Raw genomic sequence first — 16,025 nt, 5'->3', positions numbered from 1 at the left:
TACAAAATTAATGTGATATAGAATGTGGAATTTATAATATAAATAGTAAAATGAAATGAAGTATTGAATGTCTTATTGAATATATGAAATATTGAGTATTAAATATATAAGGACATTAAATATATATGGACTAGTATGCTTTCCTGCTTTATAGCAGTCATCAAGCGTACATGTACATATATGTGTGTGTGTATGTGTGTGTGTGTGTGTGTGTGTGTGTATACACATACGTGCAGACATACGCATATACATGAGCAAAATTATATATATATGCATGTCTGTGTGTATGGGGGGGGTATTCTCTTTTCAATTCAATTCTGACCAGCTCCCAGCATTTTGACCACACAACAGGCTTCTTATCACTTTCCGTTTACCAAATGCAATCACAAGGTTTTGTCCGGGCCAGGGTCATGAAAGAGGACGCTTGCCCAAGGTACCACGCACTGGGACAGAACTCGAAACCGTGTGATTGAGACGCAAGCTTCTTACCAGCACAGCCAAACCGATTCTTTTGTCTTCAATTCTTCGAGTTAATTATTACAACGATGATTTCTAATCATATTAAAAGACATTAAATTGGAATTGGTGAAGCTGTAGATCAATTTCGATGTCATCGATCTCTCTACTTAACTTTTAATATGATGCGGGGGAGTTCCAGCTTGTTAGGAATATTCTGGAAATTGTTTTAATCGAAAATAATTGCAATCATTGTTTTATAATTAGCTTGCATGACTAACATCATCATCATCATCATCATCATCATCATCATCATCATCATCAATAACAATAGTTATTGTCATTATCATCATCATCGCTGTTACCATCATCATCATCATCATCATCATCATCATCATCATCATCATCAACATCATCAATTATCGCCATCATCACCATACTCGTTGTCATCGTCGTCGCAGTTGGCGGCGGAGGAGGAGTCACTGTTATCGTCAACATCATTCATTATCCTCATCATCATCATCATCACCACCACCACCACCACCACCACCGCCGCCTCCACCATCATCTCCATCATCATTATCATCATCATCATCATTGTTGTCAGATAGATAGATAGATAGATAGATAGACATAGATGCATAGATACATGCATAAATATATACAGATACACATGTATAATACATATGTACACACACATATATAGACATATATATACATATATATGTAAATATACATATGTATATATACATATGTATATATACATATGTATATGTATATGCATAATATATATACATATACATATGTATATGTATATATACATATTTATATTTACATATATATATATATATATATATATATATATATATATATATATATATATATATATATGTATATACAAATATATAATTCAAAACAGGGTGATTCGGATTCTGTGCTACTTTATGTTGCGCAGGCTCCTGATAGAGCCTGTCTCCTCAGGCCTGAGGAGACATATATATATATATATACCTATATATATATATATATATATATATATATATATATATATATATATATATATATACCTATATATATATATATATATATATATATACAAGTACATATCCATATCCAGTGCGTGGAACCTTGGGCAAGTGTCTTCTACTATAGCATTGGTCCGACCAAAGCCTTGTGTATGTTGAGTCTTGTTGATTTTCTCTGGATTGGTGAATGTTTGAGTGAGTAGGTGTTTGAGATATACTCAGCCACTTAGACACTAATTCGATGAACAGAAGTAATCTTGTTACTCTAACAACTGGATACTCTTCGCCAAGAGACGAAAAATCCACCATCACCACCACCCCTACTCATACATATACATTCACACACACACACGCATATATATATACACATATATACACACATACATATGTGGGGGAGTGGGGGTGTACTATTTCAGATGTAGGTAAGCAACGTTTAAATCGAGACACCAGTCATTCTGATTGTAATTTCCGTTTTAGTTCATCTTATTTCTCGAGAAGTTCTATTATTAGCCTGGCCATTTATTTTTCACAAATGCAGATGTATATAAATGTGTATGTATGTGTGTGTGTGTGTGTGTGTGTGTGTGTGTGTGTGTGTGTGTGTGTGTGTGTGTGTGTCTGTGCCTGTGTGTCTGTACATTTAACGTGAACAATACTCTAAATTTTTCTCGTTCATCATTTCTGGCCAATTGTTCTTCTATGCTCTACATTTCTTAAAATGATATAGCATTGTTGTTGTTATTATTATTATTATTATTATTATTATTGTTGCGTCAAGGCGGCGAGCTGGAAGAATCGTTAGCACGCTGGACGAAATGCTTACGCTCAATTCCGCCGATGCCGACTTTGCCTTTCATCTTTTCGGATAATGATGTGTGCGTGTGTGTGTGTGTGTGTGTGTGTGAAGGTGCATGGCTCAGTGGTTAGAGCGTCGAGCTTACGATCGTGAGGTTGAGAGTTCGATTCCCGGACCGGGCTGCGTGTTGTGTTCTTGAGCAAGACGCTTCCATGTTGCTCCAGTTCACTGAGCTGTAGAAATGAGTTGCGGTGTCACTGGTGCGAATCTGTGTTGGCCTGTGTCCTTCCCTCGGATAACACTGGTGGCGTGGAGAGGGGAAACTGGTATGCATGGGTGACTACTGGTCGTCCATAAAAACAGCCCTAGGTTGTGCGTTCGCCGGTGAGGCGACTTTCTGAACAGACTTGCTCTGATTGGCTGTGTGCAAATGAGTTCATAACTGTGGTCCGGAACTCTCGTGGGAAAAAAATTTCGCACCCCGGAGGGGAACCTCTTAGGTGCACCCATGGTCATTCGTGACCGACGAAGTTGAGTTATATATATATATATATATATATATATATATATATATATATATATATATATATATATATATATATATAGTAAATGAGTATATGCATATATACGTACAGGTATGTGCATGCCGACATCCACCTGTATGTATAGGTGCATATCTGGGTACAGGACTTTGCAAACAAACGTAGACGAGAACACACGAGCCACATAGAGAACATTCTACTTCATCAGCTACCCACGTTTTAACACCGGCGTTTCGACGAGCTTGGGCAGGACGCATCGTTAAAACGGCTCGTCCCATGGATCGCAGATTAAATTTGTATACGCAAATTAAATCTAGCCATGGAGGAATGTAGTGGCGGACAAAAAACAAGACAGGAAAACAAACAGAAAAGGCTTTACGGCCACACACATATGGATCAAACTAGTTTGATTCAAATTCGTTGGTTCGTTGGTACTCCGAGATTCTAATCTAATTGGTACTCCCGTGATGCTAATCTTCAACCATTTTGAATTTAAATGGGAGAAGTTGATTGTTATTATCGTAAGGTTGGCTGCGAATGGTCGGGGAAGGTCTTGCAGTGTCGCGGTTTGATGTTGGTATCAGCGACAACAGATACCAACCTTGCTTGAAAATACCGCATGCGATATCTTCAAGTAACTGTTGTCGCTAAGTTACAAACAACAAACCGCGATATATATACAGGGTACGGCGAATAAATTGTCATCGAAATTACACGACAATGAAAATAACACTGACGTCTCATTTTAACAGACTCTGCACTCAGACCATAAAGGCAGACGAAATGTTGCTAAGCATTTTGGCTCGTGTGCTAACAATTCTGCCAACTCACTGTCTTATAAGCCATCTGAATATTGGAAAAGAGTAATGTGTATCCTGACGATTCGCACCGGGTATCAAGACGCCGACATCATGACTGCTGCTCAATGCTCTGTGAACATCGTAAAGGCTGCAAAATGTGACAGGGACAGCCGCAACGGAGACTACAAAGCCGTGCTCAACCAGGTTCCGGAGCCATGTAGAGGTCGTGGTGGAAGCTGAGGGCGGCTGTTTTGAATAAATTCTTATCTCCCAGACATAACCTAGTTGATAAGCATTTTTTTTTTAATACTTTAATTTTGGGATGGGATATTGTGTTTTCTTTTCCCTTTGAGCAAACTCTCAAATCTAGCCCAAACACCCTCTGTATATTCCAACTCCTCGTTATTCCAGAAAATACCATCTCTACATTATATTATTCCTGCTACTGTATTCTTCACTTTCATCAACAACAGAACTACTTTCAGGAACATAAATACGACGTGGGAGTTTCTCATATCGTTTAGGCCTACGTAGAAAAGATTGTGGATCAAAGAAATGAGAAGAGAGAGAGAGAGAGAGAGAGAGAGAGAGAGAGAGAGAGAGAGAGAGAGAGAGACGGGAGAAACAGTATAAGCTAATTAAACGGGATAATCTTTATCTGGTTGCTGGGATCTCTGGAATTAAGCCTTCCTTTATCCGTTTCATTGTTAACAGATTTGATTTTTCTTTCTTCTTTTGGGTATATTTTTGGGATAAAAATATTTCCGTTGGATTTATTTCAAGTCTTTTTCCGCTTCCTCTATTATTGTTTATTTATTTATCCAATCCTTTGTTTTGTATTCATAGATATTTAAAATATTCCTATTTCATTTTATTTCATAAATAAAATTAAGTTGTTCCCTTTTTGTCTAAATATTCAACACATTGTTTTCTATAAAATCTACTTTACTCAAATTTTCTTCACTGTTTTTAATGATGTTATGACAACCACCACCACCACCACTACCACACACACATACACATATACACACACGTATGCACTTATTCACCCACGTGCAGTAATAAAAAACATTTGCACAACAAATATCCAAATATGGTTAGAAAGACATTTTTGTAAAACTAGAAGAAAAATCTCTCCATAACAAAAGAATCGATGTCGTCAGACTCTTATGGATCTATGTCGATGCCGATTGTCAAGAGTTCTTTGATAAATAAATGCACTTTAAGATGTAAGAGACCTGGACAAACCCTATACATAAACCTAACCGTAAACTAACTCAATTTTCTTGTAATCATAATCATGGAAACCTTCCCTGTCCCACAAAAAAGGGGTTGCGAGGAGAAGGAAAAGAGGGAACCGAATTGATAATGACGTCTTAAATGTATATTGTGCAGTTACGGTTATGTGGTAAGAAATTTGCTTCCCAACCACACGGTTTCAGCTTCAGTTACAGCGCATGGCACCTTGGCCAAGAGTCTTGTACTGTAGTCCTGGGCCGAACAAAGTCTTGTGAATGGATTAGGTAAACAGAAACTGACAAAAGTCCGTCGTATGTGTGTGTATCTTTGTGTCTGTCCCACCATCGCTTGATAACTGGTGTTGGTCTGTTTATGTTCCATTAGCCTAGCGGTTTGGTAAAAGAGACCGATAGAATAAGTACAAGACTTTAAAGCTAAGTGCTAGGGTTGATTTGTCCCGCTAAAAACCCCCAAAATTCTTCAACGAATGACGGTTCAACAAGTCACAGCTGCGGAAAACGATCATCTCCCTCCCCTCCCCTCCCCTCCCCCCCCTCCCCCATGTGGCCGCCACTGTGCAGAGTCAAAGCTGAAGACATATTTCCAGTAGCATGCAGTATATTCTGGCATACAAGTCGAATTTTTCAGACCAAAATTTACGGCTCCAAAAAGGTACCTGCAAAGAAAAATCTCTGACAGAATGGCTATTCGGGATAAAAGATGTCGACTTATACGATGAATATAGACTTAAAAATTGATTTTTTTTTTTTTTCTTTTTACTGGAAAATCTATCTTGACGTATACTCCTTTGACTTCTATGCCGGAAAATACGGCACCCTACCTATCCTCGTTACCGCTTTCCCTCTCGCTACTGGACTTATGAAGAAAGGCGCAGGGGTGGCTGTGTGGGACCTTAGGCAAGTGTCTTCTTCTATAGCCTCGAGCTAACCAAAGCCTTGTAAGTGGATTTGGTAGGCGGAAACTGAAAGAAACCCGTCGTATATATATATATTGATTTCAAATCTCAGTGTTTGAACGTTTTGCTTATATATATGTATATGTATGTATGTATGTATGTATGTATGTATGTATGCCTTATGTATGTATGTATGTATTTGTGTGTTTGTGCTTGTGCCCTCTTCATCGCTTAACAACCGATGTTGGTGTGTTTATGTAGCGGTTCGGCAAAAAGAGACCGATAGAATAAGTACTAGGCTTACAAAGAATAAGTCCTGGTCTCGATTTGTTCGACTAAAAGGTGGTGCTCCAGCGTGGCCGCAGTCAAAATGACTGAAACAAGTGAAAGAGTACCACTCCCATCACCACCATTCCTACAACTCCCAACACGACACCAAAATTACAACCACCACCGCCACCACTATCCCCGCCATCACTGTCACCACCACTACAATTAACACTGCCGCCACAAGCGCCGGCACAGTCTCCATCACGACCACCACAACCACCACTGTTACCACTAAAAGTACAATCAACATAACCACCACCACCTACACCACCAGAGGCTACACATTTGTACTGCATGAACTTCCATACATCACTGATATTTACGGCCATCCATACAAGTAGTGGGCGGCGGCGGCTGTGACAGTGACGAGGGCAGTAGTGGTGGTGGTAGTGGTAATGATGATGATAAAGAGGGGGAGGAGGAGGAGGTGAATGGTGGGAAAAGGAAAGGAAGGAAGGAATGGCAACGAAAAATAAAAGGAATCAAGACATTGCTAATATTCTTCCAAAGAATAGAAAAACAGCAAAAACAACAAACAAATGAGAAGAAGAAGGAGAAGAAGGAGAAGGAGAAGAAGAAGAAGAAGAAGAAGAAGAAGAAGAAGAAGTTCTCCAACTGCAACAACCACAAAAGCAGACGACATAAATAATCTTCTATAAATATTTTCTTTTATTTAACGATACATCGTTTATCTTTCAGTGTATTTCAAGAACGAAGGCCATTAAATCGTTTGAGAGGATTCAGAAAATCTCAAATCTTGATATAATAGACTTCTGTTCTTGATTTTCTTTTTTTTCTTTTATATTTACATATTTCGGAGTTTCTTTACTACTTTTCTGTTGTTGTTGTTGTTGTTGGCGGGGGGGGGGGGGGCTTCTACGTTCGTTAGCGGAAACTATAAGAAAATGAAAATGAAAGAAAAAAAATCTAGGACGAAGATATATTTTGCTCTTTTGAGATGACACAGTTTTAAAAAGACGACGGTAATCTAATAAGAATGGAAGACAAAAAAAAGACTTTGGAAAGTCTTGGATTGGAATATTCTATCTGATTCCACTGGTAATCTAATCTGAAATGTACTTCTGTATATATATATATATATATATATATATATATATATATATATATATATATATATATGTGTGTGTGTGTGTGTGTGTGTGTGTGTGTGTGTGTGTGTGTGTGTGTGTGTGTGTGTGTGTGTGTTTATGTAAATATATAATATGTGTGTGTGTGTATGTATATATCGTGGAACTCCGTCGGTTGCGACGACAAGAGCTCCAGTTGATCAGATCAACGGAACAGCCTGCTCGTGAAATTAGCGTGCAAGTGGCTGAGCACTCCACAGACAAATATACCCTTAACGTAGTTCTCGGGGAGATTCAGCGTGACAAGGCTGGTCCCTTCGAAATACAGGTACAACAGAAACAGGAAGAAAGAGTGACGGAAAGTTGTGGTGAAAGAATACAGCTTTAGGGGTTTTCGCTCAATAAACACTCACAATGCTCGCTTTGGGAATCGAAACCGCGATCCTTCAACCGCGAGTCCGCTGCCCTAACCACTGGACCATTTCGACGCCCACACACACTACAATGTACAGGGGTTCCTTGAGACATGTAATTTATTTTAAGGGTTACCCAAGGGTAGAAAGGTAGAGAAACACTAATGTAGAGCAGACAATATAGAGCAGTGATGAATCAAAGAATGTGTATGTATATGTGCATGCATAAGTTAGTGTGTTTGTGCGTATCTGTATGCATGTAGGTATGTGTGTGTATGTGCGTGCATGCATGCACGTATAGTATACTCTTTACTCGTTTCAGTCATTTGACTGCGGCCATGCTGCAGCACCGCCCTTAGCCGGACCTAATTATTAAAGCGGAAAAATTATCAGAAAAGCCATTTATCTTCACTCTTTCAAATTCTATAGCAAGGATTTCCTATTCCTTATTCTACTGCGTGCGTGCGTGCGTGCGTGCGTGCGTGCGTGCGTGCGTGCGTGCGTGCGTGCGTGCGTGCGTGCGTGCGTGCGTGCGTGTGTGTGTGTGTGTGAATATTGTTGGAATGGCGTTCTGTTGCCCAGTGCATTGCATGTTCGTATGGTTGTGCAGATAAGATTTTAGGAGATTTGCGCAGGCAGAAGCAACACCTACACCGCCAACGCCAACACCACCACTGCCACTGACAACAATAACAGCAACAGCATTGGCGATAACAATAATATGTCACAATAACTACAACAGCAGCAGCATGGATAACAACGGCTGCGCCAACGCAGCTTGGCAACGGTGCTATCTCCGAGTCATGTCAGGTGCTTGCAAAAGGAATATCGCAATCAATGAGTATACTTGTAGATGGCGTAATCACGGCATGATATGGTGCTTTGTATCAGAACCAAAAAGCCATTTGAAGCGTAAAATCCCCCCCATTAGAAGCATTCCAAGCCCTGCACAACACAGCATGACACGACAGTACGTTGTTTAAATCAATTATCTAAATCTACACTGCTTCACTAAAATACGGTGTGTCGTATTGTATAAAAAAAATATGGTCTATTGAATTGGTTTCAAATGTTGGCACAATGCCAGCAATTTTAGGGCTGGGTTAAGTCGATTGCATTGATCCCAGTGTTCGACTGGTGAGAGCAAAGTCGACCTCGGCGGAATTTGAATTCAGAACCTAAAGACGAACGAAATGCCGCTAAGCATTCTGTCCGGCGTGCTAACGATTCTGCCAGCTCGCCGCCTTAATAATAATAATAATAATAATAATAATAAACTTTTCTACTATAGGGACAAGGCCTAGATTTTGCGAGGAGGGGGATAATCGATCTCATCGACCACAGTACTCAACTGGTATTTGATTTATCGACCCCGAAAGGATGAAAGGCAAAGTCGACCTCGGCGTAATTTGAACTCAGAACGTAAAGACAGTTAAAACGCTGGTAAACATTCTGCCCAGCGTGCTAATGATTCTGCCAACTATGTATGTATATATGTGTGTGTGTGTGTATATATATATATATATACATACACACACACACACACACACCATCATCATCGTTAAACGCCCATCTTCCATGCAAGCATGGATAGGACGGTTGACAGGAGTTGACCAGTCCTGTGCATGTAAACCTTCTCCAGCACTCACTGATAGTAAGCAACTTTTTCCCAACCTTGTATGAATATATGTACACCCCGTTTTTGCTGGGGGGGGGGGGGGTTGCAGCTGCGTAACCCTTGTATCTCTTCTACTGTAAGACACGTGTCTCTATCCTTCTGTTATTCCTTTAACCCCTCATCAACTGGCCCAAAGCCACCTCTCTCAATGCTACTCCCACCAGCCGAAGGGACTTTGTCTTGCTAGTTACTTAGCATCTGTACCATTGCTGGTGTCACGAAAAAGGCACCTAGTACACTCTGTAAAGTGGATGGCGTAAGGAAGGACATCCAAGACGTAGAAACCACGCCAGGGCACATGATAGAACTTGGTACAGCCCTCTGGCGTACTGGCTCTTGCAAGACCGTCCTGATGTAATTATGTAAATTAGGTTTCCAATGATACTTGATACAACTACAATTTCCCATATATTGGAGCTACTTTGGTTCTCATTGTGGTTCCATATTTCTGTCAATAATAATAATCATAAAGCTTAAAATAGCTATCTTGGAGAATAGTTATTAATCTCTTAAATTATTAGTTGTTTTTCTATTCATTTTAGTAATTTATCTATAATATTCTCCAGCCAGAATTTTTATCCAGTAATCAAAAAAGACGTTTGTAAATAAATTCACAACAAAAAGATACAGTAAATGTTTTATCTCTGATCATTTTCGGAAAGTGACTCACAGTAATTAGGTTGTCCCTTGCGGATCTTTTAATGTGTCTAAGTTTCAGTAAGATCCATAAAACAAAAGATCGTATGATGAACCAGCTACTATTGGTTATAATTTTTAAACCATTTGGTAATTCAACATTAATACACATCATTTTTTGGTTCTTTTATCATTTAGCATTCGTGAAATTGTTAGTATGTCATAAAGTAGTCTACATTTACACCTCAAATTATCTATTTAACCCCTTGCCTGCCATGGGCCCCATTTGGGGATCTGCTAAAAACAGTTTCCCTGCCGGTTGTTCGTTGTATTTAAAGCGAATTGTTTATGTGCATTACCTTTGCAGAGGTGTGTCTAATAATATTTAGAAGTTAAAGTTTGTCATTATTAGCTCTGGATAATTCTAGAGGACATTTTATGTCATAAATCGCAGTTTTTGAACTACAAAAATATTGACTGTTTTGTGTTAACAACAAACAAGATGAGGACAAATATCCGTCAAATGTAAATAAAGTAAATAATGTATCTTTTTCACTGGTGGCACTCCACCTTAGAAATAAGAACAACAACAACAAGTTCTATGTCAAAAAATATTTATTAGAATCCAGAAAGAAGAAAAATTGTAATTCCATATCATCATCATCATCATCACTGTAATAATAATAATAATAATAATTATAATAATGTTTATTCCTTGCTCAACCAAAAACCTGGTTAGTGTGCCTACCTCATATGAAAGTACTTCCCCAAATAAACCATTCTGTGAAAAATGGAAGTGCCGGAGGAATCCTGAACAACCAACTTACATTGTGGCAGGTTTTGCACATCGATGCCATAAAAACATTTTTAAAAAAGTTAAATAAATAGGGGCAGGAGTGGCTGTGTGGTAAGTAGCTTGCTTGCCAACCGCATGGTTCTGGGTTCAGTCCCACTGCGTGGCACCTTGGGCAAGTGTCTTCTACTATAGCCTCGGGCCAACCAAAGCCTTGTGAGTGGATTTGGTAGATGGAAACTGAAAGAAGCCGTCATGTGTGTGTGCGTGTGTGTGTGTGTTTGTGTTTTTGTGTATGTGTGTTTGTCGCCCCAACATCGCTTGACAACCGATGCTGGTGTGTTTATGTCCCCGTAACTTGGCGGTTCGGCAAAAGAGACCGATACAATAAGTACTAGGCTAACAAAGAATAAGTCCTGGAGTCAATTTGTTCGACTAATGGCAGTGCTCCAGCATGGTCGCAGTCAAATTACTGAAACAAGTAAAAGAATAAAAGTCATTGTGACATCGCAGCTCATTTATTAACATGCAAGTGGCTGAGCACTCCACAGACATGTGTACCCTTAATGTAGTTCTCGGGGAGATTCAGCGTGACACAGTGTGACAAGGCTGACTCTTTGAATTACAGGTACAACAGGAACATGAAGAAAAAGTGAGAGAAAGTTGTGGTGAAAGAGTTCAGCAGGGTTCACTACCACCTCCTGCAGGTGTTTTCGCTCAATAAACACTCACAATGCCCGGTCTGGGAATTGAAACTGCGATCCTGCAACCACGAGTCCGCTGCCCTAACCACTGAGCCATTGCACCTCCACAACTGTGTCACTATTAATCAGACATTTGGAACAGGAATTAATATAGAATTTTGATGGAAGATTTTAATTTAGTCCACCTTCAAACAGTAACTTGGTATCATACAAGCAGGAGGAGTGGTCTCTTGATACCAAATCCACTTGTGGGGAGATGGGCAGTTTTTTTTATTGTTATTTACTTTATTTTTTTTTTTAACATAACAGCCAGAGCCACGATGTTTCTGGGTCCCGGTTCCAACACATTTACATTATTCACAGAAATGGTGGCCCAGAGAGCCACACTGTGGCATCTCTGGATCCAGAAGAATGAAATGAAAGAAGCCTAATATGGGATGGAATGAGAGTTTGATGTTTGAAATTTCTTCCCCATGGGGCATCGATGAAGTAAAGAGAAATAAAAATAGATAAAACCAGGAATCAAAACCACTTCGAGGAAATTTGGCTTGCTAGGTCACCTTCAGGATCTTGCAATGCTCCACAAAGGTTCATTTCTTTTCTTTTTGCATATTCCAAAAAACAAAGAAATAATAATAATAATAATAATAATGATGATGATAATGACGATTCCAAATTTTGGCACAAGGCCAGAAATGTTTTTTAGGGTGGACAGGATAAGTCAGTTACACTGACCCCAGTTTTCAACTGGTACTTTTTTTTTTACTGACCCCAAAAAGGATCAAAGGCAAAGTTCGCCTTGGCAGATACTGAACTCAGAATGTCGCGACCGGTGAAACACTGGTAAGCATTTTGTCCGGTGTGCTAACAATTCTGCCAGCTCGCCACCTTAATAATAATAATAATAATAATAATAATAATAATAATAATAATAACAATAATGGTTTCAAATTTTGCACAAGGCCAGCAATTCTAGGGAAAGAGTAAAGTTAATTACAACAATCCCAGTACTCGACTAGCACTTGTTTCATCAACCCCCAAAAGTATGACAGGCTAAGTCAACCTTGACGGAATTTGAACTCTGGACACAAGAGAGCCAGAAGAAAGGTTGCTAACCATTTTCTCAGTGGCTCTAATGATTCTGCCAGCCTGCCATTATTAATAATAATAATAATAATAATAACAATAATGATGATGATAATCATAAAAATAAGACAGACAACTCTTGGTTGGATTACCAATGCTCCACCATTTCCCAATAGCAATTCTCATTGGTTAATATTTACAGTTCATGTGTTTTGTATATTATATGATATCTGCATTGTATGATTTATAAATCATATATAACACACTATATACATATATATATATATATATATATATATATATATATATATATGCATATCATATCACATAGTTACATAAGATATTATATATATATAATATATATATTACATATATAACAAGTATACACATATTGCATTACATATATACACACACACATATATATATACATACATATATATATTAATATATATATATACACTCACACATGCATATATGCATACATATACATTTATGTACATACATATATATATATATATATATATATACACACACACACATAAACATATGTATATATGTGTGTGTGTGTGTGTGTGTGTTGCACAAATGTGTGTTTGAATGTATGTAGAATTGAATGTACATACAGCAAGGAGGATCAGATAAATAAAATGAAGAGATCTGAAGGTCAGGAAATGACAATGGAAGAAAATGTCCATAAAAATAGCCATTAGAGGGAGATGGTCAAGACACGAACAATGCCAGGTGAGGACGCAAAAGGTAACTTCCTTTCACCTTCTTTCCTTACATATATACATCTATATATATGTATATATATTAAACTGATATATATATATATATATGTATACACATATACAACATATATATAAAAACACATTAAAAACACATATAAACATATTTTTATATATACATACATACATACATACATACACACATATAGATAGACACGTAAACATACACATAAATGCATACATAAATATCTATATACATACATACAGAAATATATATCCTTACATACACAGATATATGCACATACATGCATGTGTGCGTGTATATATATATATATATATATATATATATATATATATATATATATATACATAGATCACGTGACTGATCAGGCTATTAGAGGTTGTTACACATCGCTAGTCACAATGTGCTTTGTATCGTTTCAGAGTTTGAATGATGCTACTCCAGTGGGTGAGGCGAGAGCAGGCCAACAATCCCCCCTTGATTGAAAGGGGGGAATTGAAACAATGTAAAATGAAAAGTGTTGCTCAAGAACACAATGCACTGCCCAGTCTGGGAATTGAAACCATGATCTAGCAATGCTCTAACCACTACGCCACGTGCCTTCACATATATATGTGACCAGGTATTTACACAATAATTTCCAAATGCACACACACACACACATACATACACACTGCATGTGAGTGAGAAATTTACAAAATTCTTTTTTTTTTAATTATGTATATATGGCATAAAAATGCATAAATGAAAGCTGTGTGAGAGAGAGAGAGAGAAAGAGAGATGAAGAGATAGAAAGAGAGAGATGAAGAGATAGAAAGAGAGAGATAAGCATTGAGATAGAGAAACAGAGAAGTAGAGAGAGAGAGAGAGAGAGAGAGAGAGAGAGATAATGAAAGAGAGATAATGAAAGAGATAGACAAAAAAAGATAGACAGAGACAGACAAACATAGACAAACAGGGAGAGACAGAGATAGACAAAGAAAAAGATAGACATAGACAAATAGAGAGAGATAGACATAGACAAATAGAGAGAGATAGACAGAGAGAGAGAGAGAGACATACAGAGTTAGAGAGACAGACAGAGAAAGATGTAGAGAGAGACAGAGAGGTAGAGAGAGACAGAGAGGTAGAGAGAGACAGAGAGGTAGAGAGAGACAGAGAGGTAGAGAGAGACAGAGAGGTAGAGAGAGACAGAGAGATATACAGAACAAGAAAGACATAGAGAGAGAGAGAAATACATAGAGACATAAAGATATAGAGGTAGAGAGAGACAGAGATAAGCAGAGAGAGATAGAGAGAGAAACAGAGAGAGAGTGTGGTAATGCCATTGACTAATTGCATAAATGTGAGGGGTTTGGCAGTTACCAATGGTACTAAGAGAGCAAAACCAGAAATGCTTCACAGCCCCTGAGTGTGTGTTGAGTGAGCACCCAACCCAAGAGTCTCACAATGTCTGGCAAATCGGATGAGAACTGGTTCCTGGTTTTTAACACATTAAGGGCACAAGCTCGGCTGTGTAGTTAAGAAGTTTGCTTCACAACCACATAGGTCCAGGTTTGATATATGAGTGTGTGTACATACATACATGTGTGTGTGTGTGTGTGTATATATATATATATATATATATATATATATATATATATATATATATGTGTGTGCCTGCATGCTCTGCTGGGTGCCACTTTGGGCAAATGATTTCAATCATATCATAATCCTTTAAGTGGATCAATTCTTTGTTAGTAAAATTTCATAAATGGAAACATGGAAACTGTACAGAAACCTGTCATGTATGTTATGTGTGTGCACGTGTGTGTGTGTGTGTGTATATATATATATATATAGAGAGAGAGAGAGAGAGAGAGAGATAAAGAGACATACACACACATGTACGTGTGTATATATATATATATATATATATATATATATATATATATATATAGACACACACATGTATGTATGTATATATTGACATACACGTACATTTACATATTTGTGTGTGTGTGTGTGTGTGTGTATATATATATATATATATACATACACACATGCATGTGTATACACAAACACACACATGCATATACACACATAAAGGCATGTCATATGAAGAAATAAACGTTCATGCTTTTTTTCAGTTGCTTTGCATTAGTCAGCAGCCATCCAAGTGTATTTACCCACATATATACACACACATATACACACCTGTATGTGATGGATCGATGACAGTTGATGTGACAAGGAAGAAGAAATAGAAGAGTGCAGTGTAAAAGTGCTGACGAGATGAGGAAAGCAGGTGTTGGAATGGACAGACGGACGGTTGGACGGACGGACGGACGGACGGGTGGGTGGGTGGGTGGTAGATGGATGGATGGAGAGATGGATGGAAGGACAGACAAAAATAGATGTACGTGGATATTTTTACATGATGCCAGACCATCGATGGAGGTAGGAGCCCCACGTTCCTGCGGCGTTGGTGCCTGGTGGTGCTCCCGAGTCACCTGAAATGGAAACAAAAAACATATTGGTTTGTCAGTAATATTTTAAGTGTGGAGGTGGGTGTGTGTCTAAGAGAGAGAGAGAGAGAGAGAGAGAAAGAGTGAAAAACACAAAAGAGGATTCTAGAATACAAATAAGATATTTTCCGAACACAGAGTTGCTGTTAGAACAGCAGAATCACCGGGTAAATTACCCTTCCATGGCGTAAATTACCCTTCCATATATATATATATATATATATAGTAATTGTTTCAAATCTTAAACAAAGCAGCCAATTTTGGGG

General features: G+C 38.2%; 1 protein-coding gene across 6 annotated transcripts in view; it reads right to left on the bottom strand.

The window, feature by feature from the left end:
* Positions 1-15,530: 15,530 nt before the first annotated feature.
* Positions 15,531-16,025, bottom strand: part of LOC106869426 (uncharacterized) — a 91,860-nt gene continuing 91,365 nt past the window's right edge. For all 6 annotated transcript variants that reach the window (XM_089366379.1, XM_089366380.1, XM_089366381.1 and 3 more), the window contains one exon: positions 15,531-15,744. In XM_089366379.1, coding sequence (XP_089222505.1) covers positions 15,665-15,744 — 80 coding nt within the window. In that variant the 3' untranslated portion in view covers positions 15,531-15,664. The remainder of the gene's footprint in view (positions 15,745-16,025) is intronic.

This window comes from Octopus bimaculoides, chromosome 19, assembly GCF_046866305.1.
Source record: "Octopus bimaculoides isolate indiv1 chromosome 19, ASM4686630v1, whole genome shotgun sequence".
Classification (NCBI taxonomy): domain Eukaryota; kingdom Metazoa; phylum Mollusca; class Cephalopoda; order Octopoda; family Octopodidae; genus Octopus; species Octopus bimaculoides.
The sequence above is the reverse complement of the archived record's forward strand: the minus strand, read 5'-3'. Positions and strand labels throughout refer to the sequence as shown.